Genomic DNA, 15,539 nt, shown 5'->3' on the forward strand with positions numbered 1-15,539 from the left:
GTGATGGTTTCATGGGTGTATATATATGTTATAATTTATCAACTTTAGACTTTAAATATGTGCCATTTATTATATGTTAATTAAACTTCAGTGAAGCTGTTAACAAAAACAGCGTTAGTGACATAGCTGACTCTCAGTAAATGCAATTTTCCTTCTCTGAATGTGTGTTTATCTGACCTTGGCTCAACCTGTTTGGGGTCAAATTTGGTGAGTCCACATCAGTCAAAGCCATTTGGAACTGACATTCATTATTCTGTCTGCCCATCACCTCTTTCTTCTTCATGTAACTGTAGGGGAGGAAGACATTTCCTCTTCCCAAATGGGGGTTTGTCTGGCCGGAGAACGAATTAAATTCACATGAGACAGAATAGCAAGAAAAAATTAAACAAAGCTTTACGAGTAACCATGGCCCGGGGCCTTTCTTCCCGAAGGAAGAAAGGGCACCGAAGAAGTGGGGTGCACAGAGTGGTTATATACCCCCAAACAGGGTGTTTCACATGTGATTGAAATGTCCCTCCCACAATAGTCACAAGATTGCCCTGTCGGCACAGTGCTTGATGGACACAGCAGGTAGTGGTCTGCTGTCTCAGAGGGCGTAGCCGGAGGCAAGTCGATTGTCTGGAGCTGGGCGGTCACAGGTGAGCGCAGCAATCAGTTCCTAGACTAAGGAAAGATGCTTAATCCTTAAAGAAATGCCAGCGTTGGGAGGGGGAGGGAAGTCAGTTACAGGAGGTTACCAGACTAGCACAATAAAATGCAGATTTAAGTTCTTGCCTTTGTTATTGATTAAGAGTTTCTAGAGAGAAGGTCATCGCCTCTCTTCTTCCTGGTACAGAGAGGGAGGCACCTTTTACAGATAGAGATTTACCTTACAAATGTAAATGTGTCCTAAGGAAGGGCAAGTTCCATTCCTCAGAGCCTCCTTCCCTGTCCCACTTTATCAAAAGCAATCAGCCTCAAATAATCCTGATGCCAAAGAGACATATCTTGGGGTGGCCAATTCCAGGTCCCCACATAACAGAATCTTCCCTCTTTGGTAAATTATTCTTCCTTGGCTCAAAATCATGGTTCTGGTTGGGGCTGCCAATCATAGAGACCCAACATTTTGGCCTCTCAGCGATGGGCATGTGCAGCAGACAGCAGTGCTGTGTGCCCAGCCCCCAACTTCCCTGGGCTTTGCTGCAAAAGGCTGGTACCTGCAACCTTCTTCACAGATTTGCCCCTGGGCACCAGAGCTGCCTCACCTCCCACAGAGCCAGAGCCGAAAGTGCCTAGAAGATTATATCCCCTCAGGGCAACCTGTAGTCAATGGCTGGTACATAGGTGCAAAATCCCAGCTCCCTCACTTCTAGATCGGGACAAACTCTGATGTGCAAATATGCCCCAGAGCTCCCAGATGGAGGCTAGTACTTTGTCTGAAATTGCAGCGTTTTTCCATTCCTTATCTTGTTTCCCCCCTCTCTTCCATTTTCCACTGGGAGAACTTCCTTAATAAAACCACTTGTACTTGAAACCAACCTAAAACAGTGTGGCAGGAATTTTTGGCAACGGAGATTAGTGCAGAAATGGAACTGGGACCCCAGCTGGCCTCATCAGAGTCTTTTAGATATTTTTAGAACTTGAACTAGGGGATATGGGCTCTTTCCTCTACAATCAAGAGGAGGTAAGGATGTGAAATTGGAGCTCCTAGTACCCGAGATCCTCATCTTGTAAAAAAATACTATTTTGAAAGAAGAAAGTCAAACTGAGAGAATCTCAGACCAGCAATGAAGAGAGAGATCCTTCATGATGTTTGGGTCCATGGGCCAGTTACCTTTCAGAACAGACACTCTTTCCTTCTGAGGTGTTTTACGTCAGCCAATAAATACCCTGGGTTTGGCTGCAGTGTCTGTCATTTGCAACAGAAGGAGTCCTGACTAAAACCCTTGGTAAGCAGTGGAACTAGGACTTTCTGCCTTTGTCATGTGAAATTAGCCAGATGGACGGGATAGAACAAACTGGATCAAACAAGTGAATTATTCTTATCCAATTAGGCCACAGGAAATAGCCAGTGTTAACTTTCAAAATTTTGCCATTCAGAATTGTAGCTCAAAAAGATTTCACTTTTTTTTCCTAGCTTAGAAATACAAATTGTATTTTGACATAATCAAATACTTTAACAACATTTTCCATACTCCTATGTCAATTGTTTTTAAAAATTTGAACTGATTTTCTTTAGAAAACTCCCTTTGCACAGGCGGATGATAAGAAATCACATAGGGGGAATTTGAGGGCTAATCTTAGGTTTCTTCCATTAAAAATTACACTTCTCCCTGAGACACAGAACAATAACATAAAAATTCATTTTACTGAGGAAAAAAATGATCTTAATGGCACAGACTAACGCTGATAGCATAAAAAAGACTTCCTGAGAAAGTGTAGCTCACAAATGCTCTGAACCCTTTACTAAATCAAATGAATTGCAGGACCATTAACTGCTTGGAGAATTTTCAAATTGAAATTTGCTAATTTGTGCAGAATATTAGAACAGCACTTCCTCTGTGTGGCTAAAATCAGACTAATAACATGAGAATTACTATTTTAATTCATTTAATGATTGCCTGATGACTTAAAACTTTTTGCTTCCCTCTTGTTATATTTTAAGAAATTAAACTACTAAACAATGAGACACATAAAACGCACAACATTTTTGCAGTAATCTCTGTTTCTTTAGTTGGATTTTTGGTGGAGGAAGAGATATATCTAGGATTATGAAAGTCCATAAAAAGGGGAATGACAAAATATGAAGTGTTAAATTTCTGCTCTAAGGACAAATATTTATACTAGTGGCATAAATATTGATACCAGGGGGAATTGTGCTGCTCCTTCTCCCTTCCCCCTATTTCATGGACATTTGGCAATATATGGAAATACTTTCCATTCCCACAACTAGGTGGAGGGGGCGTTTGCTACTGACACCTAGTGAGTAGAGGACACACATGCTGACAAACATCCTGCGATGCCCAGGACAGCCCCTACAACAAAGAATTATCCAGCCCAAGATGTCAATAGTATTGAGCATGAGAAAACCTAATTTATACCCTTGCTACCAAACATTCCCTTTCTTTGACCACTTCTAAGCCGTACACTGCACTGGTTAAGTGGTTAACACTTGCAGAAGACCTGTGTTCATTATACAACCTCTTGATTGGACTCTGGATTCAAAAATCAGTCCTGCCGCCTCCTAGCCATGTGACCTAAGGCAAATCACTTCCCCTCTCTGTGCATCTTTCTTCTAATCTGTACCAGAACAACAGCAATAACCTCATAGAGCTATTTTGAGAACTGAATCAGGTAGCTACTCCAGGTAAATGTGCTTAACACAGTAACTGCGCGTAATATAGACCCAACTCAACTTAGCTATTGTCGTTTTCATTACAGCAGGTATGGGGGATGAAGCAACATATTTTGTTTGGTCTGTTTTGATGAAGCCGTTTTGACACTATGGATATTTTGATGTAGCCTAAAAGATAAAACACTAGAATTTCATTCAAAAAATTACTGCTTAGAGACTGCCTGGTGGCATAGTGGTTAAGTTCGCGGTCTCTGCTTTGGGGCCCATGTTTCGCCAGTTGGGACCCTGGGCGTGGACCCACTCACCACTTATGAAACCATGCTGTGGCGGGCGTCCCACATATAAAATAGAGGATGATGAGCACAGATGTTAGCTCTGGGCCAATCTTCCTCAGCAAAAAGAGAGGATTGGTGACAGATGTTAGCTGAGGGCTAATCCTCCTCCAAAGAAAAAAAAGAAGAAAAAAATTACTGCGTAACTTCTACCACAGACATCTTAGTCCATTCTTAAATCCCACCCTCTCCTTCTCTTTAATCCCAAAACGTCTTGTTCATCCCTCATTCTCAACATATCGCCATCGTATTCTTGAATATTAGTTAACTCTAAACTTCTCCCCACCTTTTCTGTGTCCCTGAACCCCATAGTCTTAGGAAAAGTTCCAAGCAGTTCATGTGACCAGACAGTATAACTATGGGGCAGATTTTATCAGCAGTCTTGCCTTTGTTGGGTGTCTGCCTTTAAAAACACATTTATTATTTTCATTTGACTGCCTTTAGATGAAACACGTAGTTGTTGCCATGGTCCCCACGACTCCTCGTTCCCTTGTATGGCTTACTTTATTCATCTAGGTTTTCTTGCTTTGTCTCCTAAAGGCATCCGGGTTTGCCACCCATGACAATAGATGCTGCAGGAGGATGTGGCGATGGGAAGGACTTAGGAAGGCTGCTGGGAAGAGCTCGGCACTTCAGTGGCAGGCTCAGGAAGGCGGAGAAAAGGATGGCATTTGGGGCAGGATAAAACCTATGACTAAGTATGTCAAGGTGAAACTTATAAAGTGTTTTCTGAGGACAAAGAGTAATATCCCACCCAGTGTGGCTGAGTAAATCTTCCATGCAGAACAGCCACTGAGGAAACCGTTAGAAACACGTATTTAAACCAGAGGCTCAACAGCCTTAAGCACTAGGTGGAAGAATCTAGATTTAACTTATAGCGATGGGAAGCATTAAATGTTTTTAAATAGGACATAGAAGTGACAAAATAAAAAGGATTTTTTAACTCGTTTAAAAAATAAATGTTATTGTTTTTTTCTTACTATCAATACGTGTTAATTGTAGAAAGTTTAGAAAACAATAAAGAAAATAAAAATCACCCCAATCCCACCTACTAGTCTTTAAATTTTTTATGGTTCACACACACACACACACACACACACACACACACTCTCTCTTTTAAAAAAAAGTTAAAGTGACAAAATTTTTAGCCTGTTTTTTAAAATTTTATTTATCAATAGGTTGCCCATGTCACTAAATATTTTTCAAAATACTGTTTCTGATATAATTGGAGAAGTAAGCAAAGATCTGTCTTCATTACAGCATTATTTGTAATACTAAAATACCCACTAAATGTAGAAACCACATGAATGTACATTAACAGGAGCAACTGATCCTATGCATTCATCAGACAAATATTTAGTAAGCACCTACAATGTGCCAGGCACTGTTCTAGGCGTTGGGAATACAACAGCAAACAAGTCAGACAAAAAGCTCACTGAGCTCACATGCTAATCAGGGTATTGTGCAGGGGTTGGCAAACTTTCTGTAAACAGTCAGATATTACATATTTTTAGCCTTATGGTCTCTGCCACAACTATTCAACTCTGCCATTGCAACTGGAATGTTGCCATAGACAGCACATAAACAAATGGCTGTGATTGGGTTCTAATAAAATTTTATTTACAAAGACAAGCAGTGGGCCAGGTAGATAGATAGATAAATAGATAGATAGATAGATATAGAGATAGTATATACACAGATAGATGTAAATAGCAAATGTATAGATCAAAAATGTCTTAAAAAAGACTTCTTGAAGAAACAAAAGAAACTATTAACAGTGGCTATTACCTTCAGAGAGTTAAAAAATCTTATAGTGTGCATACATTGCTTCTTTAAGTAAATTTAAATTTTATAATAAGTTTTTTTGGTTACCCAATATTCTAGTGTATTTTTTTTATTAACTATTCACCAGCTGTGTGTTTTCCAAATTTTCATTCTTAAATATATTGCTGCAATTAATACCTTTGAACAAAAATCATTGATGCAAATTTAAGTATTTGTTTAGGATAATCCCTAGAAATAAAATTATTAGGCTAGAGGATTTAAACTCTTTTAGGCTTTGGATATATGTTGCCAAATTGTCCTCTAGAAAGATCTAACAATTCCACCAACAGGATAGAAGAGTACTCATTTCCCCACCATTCTACCCACATTGAGAACTTTTATTTATTTAAAAACTATGCAACTTTAATAGGTAATATTGTCTTTGGTTTTATTTTGTATTTCTTTCTTTCTTTCTGTTTTTTGCTGAGGAAGATTAGCCCTGAGCTAACATCTATGCCAATCTTCCTCTACTTTATATGTAGGATGCTGCCGCAGCGTGGCTGACAAGTGGTGTAGGTCTGTGCCTGGGATCTGAACCCACGAACCCAGGCAGCCTAAGCGGAGCACACCAAACTTAACCACTAGGCCACAGGGTCAACCCCTATTTTGCATTTCTTTAATGCAATCAATGAAGCTAACCCTCCTTTTTCTTATTTATTGGCCACTGCTACCTCTTCTGTGAATTTTTATTCACATCATTTGTCCATTGTGGTGTTTTTTACTTCCATAAGAGCTTCTAAATACTTGAAACATTTTCACGTAAAAATTTCACTCTAATCTCCCCCTTGCGGCATTGTGGGCTTCGCTGTTGTGGAAACTCTTGCCCTAACTTTGATCTAAGGTTATTCCTTTTTTTTTTAAACAGAATCGTTGAAAGGACATTTACAGAGGTTTGTAGCGTGAAGAAATCTCTCCAGGCAGGCTCTTCTTTGAGGCAGTGAGCTCTCCTTAGCCTCCGTGTCAGGCCTTTGACTTGAACAGAACTTTGATAACATTCTTTTTGCCTGCAGTGTCAACAGTTCTCCACACTCTTTCAGCCCACGGTTGTAGGCACCTCTTGTCCAGGTCGAGAGGCTAGTTCTCTTTATCCTGCTGTCTTTGCAGAAGTGAGTGCCTCTCCTGGTGAAGCCGATCTGCCTCTTTGACTTGGCTTTCAGTCCATTTACCTCCATTATAATTATGTGTTTGCTTTTCCGGGAGCTCAACAAAGCCTGATATCAGAGGAGGAGAAATCATTATTTGCACCACTTCTATCTACTTCTGCTGTAAAATCTATTTTGTATTTTTAAAAAAATCCATGCGTAGGTTCTCTCTGATTCTCTTCTCTTGCTGCCTCTAATCTTTTTATATATATCAAACAAAAACCAACCAAACGCTTTCTAGAATGCTTGAGTCTCTTCATATCTCCATGGAGAAAGTCCAGGGTCAGCTATTTTACGGCTCCGTTGTGTGGCTCAGACTGCTTAGAGCATTCACGCTGAGCTAGAAGTGATACAGAGCGGGATGCAGTTCAGTAATTGAGGTGGGCAGGAAAACAGCCATGGGCACAGTTTAGAACTGTAGTTCACAAACTTTTTTTTTTAAATAGCAGAACTTTCTTTCCAACACATTCTCAAGTGCTCTTCTTCTGACCCCACATAAAACATTAATAGGAGCTAATCTGGTCAGTTTAAAGTGAGAGGCAATGTTGTTTCACCTGACCCCACATCTCCTTATCTCCCTGGAAGTCACTTGCAGCTTTGCAGGACAGTCCCTGCCCCAGGCACTGTGTCTTTCTGCCCTAAGAGTTTATCAAGCCACAGGGGCATGTCTGCCCTGAAGAGAGGCAGGCAGGAGGTATGCGGGTGCGGGTGAATGTTCCCAGGGGCAGCTCTCAACCAAGGAGGCGTGGGAGTTGGTGGACAAACATGACCACTGCCTCACGCCTCAATGGGATGATTATGAGACGTGTTCTATAGCAGTCTCTCGGACTGTTCCCTGAAAAAATGACCCTCAATTGCCTACAGCCAGTTAATGCAGCCTTTATTAGCTTCCCACCTTCTCTGTCCCACTTCCCCAGTCCCTCACCTGACGCCTAGGATCAGCCCTTATAATAAGCTATTTGTAACCAAATCCTTGCCTTAGGAACTACTCTGGGAGAAACTCAGTTAAGAAAATACTGTGATGGTGCCAAATCTGGCCATCAGTTAGATAGCCTAGACCTGTGCTAGCCAATACAGTAGCCACTAGCCATGTGTGGCTATTCAAAATTAAATATGAATTAATTGATATTAAATAAAATTAAAAATTGATTTTCTTAGTTCCACTAGCCACATATCAAGTGCTCAATACCCATAGATGGCTAATGATTATGGCCCTGGACAGCCCAGATATAGGATATTTCCATCACTGCAAAAAGTTCCGTTGGGTCCTGCTTGCCTAGAATCAATCCCAGTTTGATTGGGATTGGCCTCCTCTTATTTATTCTCTCAGGTAACTTACTCTCGGCTGTAAGACTCAGCTTGCACATCCGTAAAATGGGGCTGTGGTGAGGATTAAGTAGGATAATTTCTGTAAAGCTTTGAAGAAGCACATAATAAATGTTCAATAAATGCAGAGGAGAGAGAGGGAGAGAGGGAAGAGAGGTGGATCTCCAAGGCATCTAAGAATGCCAAGGAACAGTATACAAAAACCACTACTGTGGTGTGTGATAATGGAAGCGTCATTTCTCTTCAGGGGCCTCAACTTCCTTTCTTGTTGGGGGGTACCGCCAGATTTCTAGACATTAATGAATCTTTGAATTTTCTTATGTCTTATTACTTTTGCACTGACTTCATCTTCATTTATTTATCCATTCAGCTCCAGGCACTGTACTGTGAGCTGGATAGTAACACTGAAGAAGACACAGTCCCCGTGGTTGCAGATTTTAAAATCCTAAAGGAAGAAGCAGACAAGAAGCCAATGCAGTAACTGCCCTGGTGCTAACCACTGAGATGACCCCAGCCTTGCCTTCAGCTAGGCTTCCTGCAGGGGGTGACTGAAGTTCCAGGGGTGAGAGACCTTGAGGCGGGTGAACAATGGGGAAGGTGTTTCAGGCAGAGGGAATAGCATGGAGACTTCTTTTGGAGCCTCATTCCATGCTCCTTGCTCTCATGTAGTAAATTAGATTTTGGAGGGAAAGACTAAGGAGGATAGAAGTGGGATATGAAACGGAAAAGAAAATGAGACAGAGAGGGGAACTGGATGACTACTGTCCTTTCCCTTTAGTCTTCTCAAAGTCCCACCTTCCAGGGCAGTGTTTCCCTAACCAAGGACCATGGACCACCTCCAATAAAGATGATGGGATGAGGAAGTTACAAAAATGCAGATGCCTGGGCCCCAAGACTGACCTACTGAATCAGATCCTCTGGAGAATATAGTCCTACAGACACTTTTTTTAAAAAAAAAGCTGCTAAAGGGATTCTGTTAAGAACCACTGCGGTGACTGCTTACTTTCTAACAAAGCAGCGCATCTGAAATGGAATGATCTCTTAATTGTTATTTTAGTATTTTTAAAAAGGATGTTTTAATACTATTGAAAGTGCTAAATTCTATGTCTCTCAATTGCAATGGGGATATAGGTCTTATTTCTGAAAGGAACTTCTTTCCCACCATCTCTTGCCATTTTTCTCTTTCAGTCTAAGCCCCTCCAGGTCCTCTGTGTGAATGTTCTTCACCTGCTTTCACCGTCTTCTTCATCCATCTCCAAACTCTCTGCCAATAGAACATCACCGCCCTTGTTTCCATCATTACACCTGGTCCTCCACTTTTCATCTTTTCAGCTGACCTTGTCCCTGACTGCTCCTTCTCTGGGTTTATGCTGCTCCTTACTCTTCTTTCTTTTTCATCTTGACTTTGACCTGTTACCACAGTTCTAAACTTACCTCCCCTGAATTCTCTCCAGGCTGTCGCGAGAATTTCTCTTGGGCCCACTGCACTTTTGCCAGAGGAAACACTTTTAGTTTTAGATCCCTTTTCTTCTGGGCACCTTATATTTTAAACAAGCTGCTGAGAAATGCCATCAGAATGAATAATTTTTAATGCATTATTGAAGAGGGAAAAATAACTTTTAGCACAATGAAAGTTCTTTCCATGCCATTGACAAATAACACAATTGAAGCAGTGGTTAAAATGGCTGTCATAAACAGAAGCAGAGATATTACCTATATACTTAATGAAAGGCCAAAGTTTCTTTGCCTGTAAATTCAAGAAATCTGTTATCCATTAAAAAAGAAATAACCAAACAAAATCTACAAATGCCCTTTATTTCATCATCATAATAGTGATTCTCATTCCTTTCCTGCAGCAGCATGCACTCAAATATGTTATTCATGAAAATTAGGGCTGTCTCTTAAAAAATTCTATTCAGCTCTGCTAGTTATAATGAATTGGTGTTTGTCAAATGGTTTTTATGCTTAGATGAAAAGGTAATGATAAACAACCATTGGAACTGCTAGATGCACTATCCGGGTGCTTGATTTCATGACATGCCTCTTTGGCAAATCAGGGCCCCTGGAGTACTCCGTGTGGATATGAAAATGAGCACATTATTTCACTGTTAACATGCACTGCTGAGATGAAAGAGAAGGCGTGTGGGCCTACTGATGTTTTTATTTTCCTTCCTGGAAGGATTAACTGAATGAGAAACAGGTAGGCAGGGTGTTCTAAAGCCAAAGTTTGAGCATGGAGTTTTACAACTTAATACTTCCAATGCAGGCAAAGTCTGTGAGAAGTGCTATACTGCTAACTCCCAGTTCATGTGAGACGCTGTCATGCCTGGTCTTCATTTTAGTAATGGGGAAATGGGGGCTCATAGATGTGAATACTAAAGAAACAAACAGGAAAAAGGATTTCTTAGTCAAGCAAAGAAAGCATGGTGGATACTGGCCACTGAGAGCTCAAGCATTTGACAACGCATCTCGTTGGCAAAATAGGCATTATCATCACCCCGTTTTCCAGATAAAGGAAATGAGGCTGTGAAGTAACTTGCTCAAGGTCATGGAGCTTTTAAATCACGGAGTCCGGACTTGCACTGAGTCTGTCTGATGACTACCTCTGTGCTTCAATCTGACCCCAGATGGCACAGAATGCTTTGGATAGTGCTATTGCCTGTGCCACACTTACTGTTCAAGCAGTCGGCAACTGCAATTTTGATCAAGGAAAAGCTTAGAACAGCTGTTTATTCACCCTTCTCCAATGCTCCTACATGTTGCAGCTGACCTAGACCCCTGGTAGAAGATGAGTTTTGTATCAACATGTCAAGGCTCTCTAAAAGTCAGCTCTTGGCCATCACCTCCATCTATAATGTATCAGCTTATCATTCTAAATTTAAAAACCCAGAGGAGGAAGGCAGAATAACTTGTCTCTTGATTCACCAGGAAACTTGAAAGTTTGCCCTATGGTTTGGTTTATTTATTTATTTATTTATTTATTTGAGGAAGATTAGCCCTGAGCTAACATCTGCCATCAATCCTCCTCTTTTTGCTGAGGAAGACTGGCCCTGAGCCAACATCCATGCCCATCTTCGTCGGCTTGACAAGCAGCATATAGGTCTGCACCCGGGATCCAAACTGGTGAACCCCAAGCCACTGAAGAAAAACACACAAACTTATCGGCTACACCACCAGGCCAGCCCCTATTTGCTTTTTTTTAGTTCTCAAACTACAGAACTCTTTGAGAAGATTATTTAAAATGCAGATCCCAGACTCCATCCTGAGTGATTCTGATTCACTAGGTCTAGAATGGAGTCTAGGAATCTGCATTTTTGAAGCTCTAAAAATATAATGGTTCCCTGATCACTATCCTCCACTCTCTTCCTGGAAGGAAGTATCTAACCACTTTAGATCTTTTAATACTTTCATCTGGCATTTACACATCTCCATAGTTCTCCAGTGCTACCAAGATAAGTTACAAAGTGTCAGAGACCTTCTAAACCACATCTCAGCTCGGCTCTGGTATTTCAATTAGATAGCAAACACATATTTAATAATTTATTAGAGGAAAAAAATAACATTTATTACGTCCCTACTCTGTGCAAGGTCTTTATACACTTCACCTCATTGAATACTTACTACCATCCTGAAGTAGGTACTTCACAGCTTTATAAGGCCTAGTAGAGGTCGAATTCAAATTCAATTTTTACTGCAAATCCAGCACTCGTTTCAGTAAGGCACAGTGCAGAACTCTGTGGTAGAATCCCCGACCTCAGAGAGCTTCATGTTTGGGAAAAAAGGGTAGAAAATAGGGAAAAGTCTTAGGAGGAACTCAGTAAGTGTCATTCATCCTACATGTGTTTGTTGCGCATTTACTCTAATCCTGGTTTTTACTACATTTACTCTAATCTCAGTGCCTAGCACTGGGGATACCATATGAATGTCCTTCTGCTCCATCTCCCCCAACCTCGTGGCTCCAGAGAAGGCAGAATGAGAGAATGCGAGTGCAGACATTGAGGAATTGCTAAGGCAAGACCTGGGCCTCCAAACTGAGGACCAGGCAGTCTTCCAATTGAAACAAGAAACCTCATACCATGCTATCCAATTGGGAAAGTTCCCAGGTACGTGCTGGTAGATAGTTAAGCAATCAAAGACTGCCAATTGTACTTGAAGGGCAATCTGAAAGCCTCTCCCACTCCACTTCCAAAAATCCTGTCCTAATAGAAAAATTTCATCCTAGTAGAACACTCATTAATTAAAGACTGTCTTAAGAGTCTCTCCCTTCTCTTTATAAAATACACTCTCCTTTCAAACCTCTTCTAGCCTCTGCCAGAGGGAAAGTCATAATAGCTGACTCCCTTACCAGAGGAATGTCTGAATAAACAGCTTTTGACTAATTCTACAGGTGGTCTGTTTCCTTCTGACAACATATTCATAGCTCTCACCAAGTTTAAACATTCAGTCTACAAACATTAATAAGAGTCTTTGCTCCATCCCAGCTAGATAGCAGACCCAGCCAGAGGAATGATGGATGAGATGGGAACTCAGATCCACTCATGGCAAGAGGAAGGTGTGGAGTAGAGTGGTTAGATTTCACGTTTGGGGTCTGATCCCAAACTGTGTAACCCTGGGCAAGTTCCCTAACCTCTCTGTGGCCCAGTTTTCTCTCTGGCAAAATGGAAATAACAGTAGGAGCCCCTTGCAGGGTTCCTGTGTGTATTAAACGACCGGGGTCCAGAGCAGCACAGTGTATGTAATAGGAAAGAGCATAGGTTTGACAGTGAATAAAAAGGAATCCATGAGTCCATATGGATACCAGTGAATACGTACAAGAATAAACAGAGATACGAGGGAGAAGGTAAAGCTCTTCTCAGAGGAGAATGCAAGCTAAAAAATGGAGAAAAGGTTAGAATCAGACAATCATGATTTTGCAACCTTCATAATAATAACTGATTCAAGCAATAATCATCAACAGATGCTAAATCAAGCAGGTCAAATTGTGATGAGGAATGGGCTGTAAATCTATGTATCTTTATCTATCTATCAAGAATGGGAAATGGGGCAAAATGTAAGTGGGGAATCTGGGTAAAGGATATTTGGGCATTTTGGGGTAATATTCCTGCAACTTTTCTGTAAATTTGATTTGTCAAAATAAAATTTTTAAAAAAAGAGGGAGAGAAGGAAGGAAATAGCAGTAGTTGCTTAGTTCTGTTACACTGTACCTTTTCTCATGATCATAGGATCAAGAATAAGTAAGGATAAAAAATTCTAAAATAGTGCTTAATGGGGTGGGGAGAGGAGAGCACATGGATTTGAATCTTATTTCCACTCCTTATCAAGTTACTTACTCTGTGCCTCAGTTTCCTCTTCTGCAAAATGAGGATTTTACACTTGCACATGGTGGAAAGGCTGCTATGAAGACTAAATGACTTCACATCTGCAAAGTGCTTGGCACATATTAAGCAGATTTGCTATTGTCATTGTTATTCCATGTACAGTGCTTAGAGTCATGTAAATTCCAAATAAATGTCTGCTCTTACGGTGATTGCTGGGCTTAAAATCCTTCAGTAGCTTTGCATGCATCTTCGGTTAAGGATAAAGCAATCTTACTAAGGTGTAGAGGGTCTCCTCCGACCTCACCAGACCCTCTTCCTCCCCCTTACTCCTTCAAGTCTCAGCTCAAACATCGCTTCCCTGCACGGGCCCCTGGGACCCGGGGATAGACAGAGGTCTCTGGTAGATGGCGTCAGCTCTGGGCCGGTCCTTCTAGCACTCACTGCAATGACTGATACTTGCTTGTCTGTCTGTCTTCCCCGCTACAGCTGAAGCCCCACGATCCCGGGGCTTGGGAGCTGTTTTGGCTCCCGTGGTAACGCAGGGTGGCACAGCGGCGGGGCCAGCAGGCCTCTGAGCGCTCCAGGGAACCCTGGGGTCGGGGCGGGGACAGGCAGCAGCGACAGCGCCCCAGAGCCGAGCCTGCAGGCGCTCGCGCCGCGCCTGCAGCCGCGTCCCCCGGGCCAGGCGGGACGAGCACAGGGGGACGGCCCGGGGGGCCGGCCGGGCCCGCCTCCTCTCCGCCCCTCGCTCTCCTGCCCCTGCCCGCGCTCGGTCCGGCTGCCCCGCCCGGTTTCCTGGTTAAGATGGCGTCCCCCGTGGCTGCGCAGGCCGGCAAACTTCTGCGACACCTGGCTCTCCGGCCCCGGCTGCTGGCGGCCAGGTCCCAGGTGAGCGAGGCGCGTGGCAGAGCTGCGGGAAGGGCGCGCGCGGGGCGCCCGCCGGCCTGGCCTCCTGGCTCCTCCCGGCCCCTCCTGGCCCCGCGCGCGGCCGCCCGGGCGCCCCAGCTCCGCGGTGCCTCGCCGTGCTGCGCCCGGGGCGCACTAGGGACCCCCGCATCCTGCGGGGGTGTAAGCCCCGGGGGGACGACAGCCTCCGCTGCCCCTCGGGAGGCGCTGACGTCGGACTCCTCTGCTCACGCGGAAGGCGCCTGGCACTGTCCCAGGCGCTGCGTGCAAGTTCAGGCAAAGTTCCTGGGCCGCGTTTTGGAGTCCTGAGGTTTTATTATCTGCTTTGCCAGCTCTGCTTTTGAAACGTCTCTATCCCCGGCGCATTTGTTAGGCCACCAGAGGAACCTGCCTAGAAACCCATCCCAGAGTCGCTGGTGTTGGTAATTCAGCCGCCTGGGGCGAACTTTTCTGCCGGCTGCCTGCTCCTGCAGACTTCCGGGGCGCCTGACTTGGTGAAATGCGAAGGTCAACGATAGGAGTGGGAAGCCCTCTCCTTTCTTTCAATGAAAAATCAATCCGTCGCTAAAACGCATCAGACCATTGCCCCTGTCCACTTTCTCCTTGTTTATGGAGAATAAAGACCCAAGAGGGCCAGTGGTGGATGCTGAATGCTATTCGAACTTGGCCCCCAGTAGATTTAACGTTCTGCATATGCCAAGGGTCGCAGTCATCAGAAGGCCTTTGGGGAGTTGAGTGGATGATAACTGTTGGAGAAATCACTCAACCACTCAACTTCTTATTCTCCACACATATTCTCTCTCCCCTTTTAAAGAAAGGACAGTGTGGGGTCACCTGCAGCAAAGCAATGTCCTTGTCCATTTTCCCCATTTTTAATTGATGAGAGGCAAATGATCACGCATGCCCTTGACGGTATGCATAGTATAGTTTTTAAGAAAATTTATAAGATAGCTACGAATGGTTTTTTGAGTTACTCTAAGCTTTGGTTAATTATGACATCTGCAAGGTCATTTTTTTTTTATCCTTTGATTTCCTGGCTTCTCACTTCTCTGTTTTTGTTAATGTAAATTTAAAAGGTGCTAATACTTATTACTGTAATATCCTTAATAGGCAGTTGACAGTAGGGTGGGATAGCAAAAGGAATGGCGGCTTTGTCTAATTAAAATAACTAATAACTGTCGTAATAAAGTAAGGTGAACACCTCCAGGTGATCAAGTCCTATTCATTATTTAGGTGTTACACAAAGCAAGAGCTGTGGTGCTAACTGTAAATGTAGACTTGAATTGATGAGAAACATGGGGCCCAGAGCAGTGAGAACTCTAGCAAAGGAAGTAATTGTGCAGAGAAGCCCAAGTGT

At 42.8% G+C, this 15,539-nt stretch overlaps 1 protein-coding gene and 1 long non-coding RNA gene across 4 annotated transcripts in view; one reads left to right on the forward strand and one right to left on the reverse strand.

The window, feature by feature from the left end:
* Positions 1-4,807: 4,807 nt before the first annotated feature.
* LOC139076137 (uncharacterized) lies at positions 4,808-13,974 on the reverse strand. Of its 3 annotated transcripts, XR_011527428.1 has the most exons (5): positions 13,289-13,963; positions 12,771-12,827; positions 11,580-11,720; positions 9,393-9,516; positions 4,808-6,701 (listed from the first exon to the last, which is right to left on the reverse strand). It is a non-coding gene; the product is annotated as an uncharacterized lncRNA (long non-coding RNA). The 3 variants fall into 3 exon arrangements; XR_011527427.1 differs by lacking the exon at positions 12,771-12,827 and having other exon boundaries at positions 13,289-13,974; XR_011527429.1 differs by lacking the exon at positions 12,771-12,827 and having other exon boundaries at positions 4,808-6,972; positions 13,289-13,954.
* SUCLG2 (succinate-CoA ligase GDP-forming subunit beta) overlaps positions 13,822-15,539 on the forward strand; it is a 255,361-nt gene continuing 253,643 nt past the window's right edge. Inside the window, exon 1 of the mRNA XM_070576862.1 lies at positions 13,822-14,164. Coding sequence (XP_070432963.1) covers positions 14,081-14,164 — 84 coding nt within the window. The 5' untranslated portion in view covers positions 13,822-14,080. The remainder of the gene's footprint in view (positions 14,165-15,539) is intronic.

This window comes from Equus przewalskii, chromosome 15 (genome assembly GCF_037783145.1).
Source record: "Equus przewalskii isolate Varuska chromosome 15, EquPr2, whole genome shotgun sequence".
NCBI classification, from domain to species: Eukaryota; Metazoa; Chordata; class Mammalia; order Perissodactyla; family Equidae; genus Equus; species Equus przewalskii.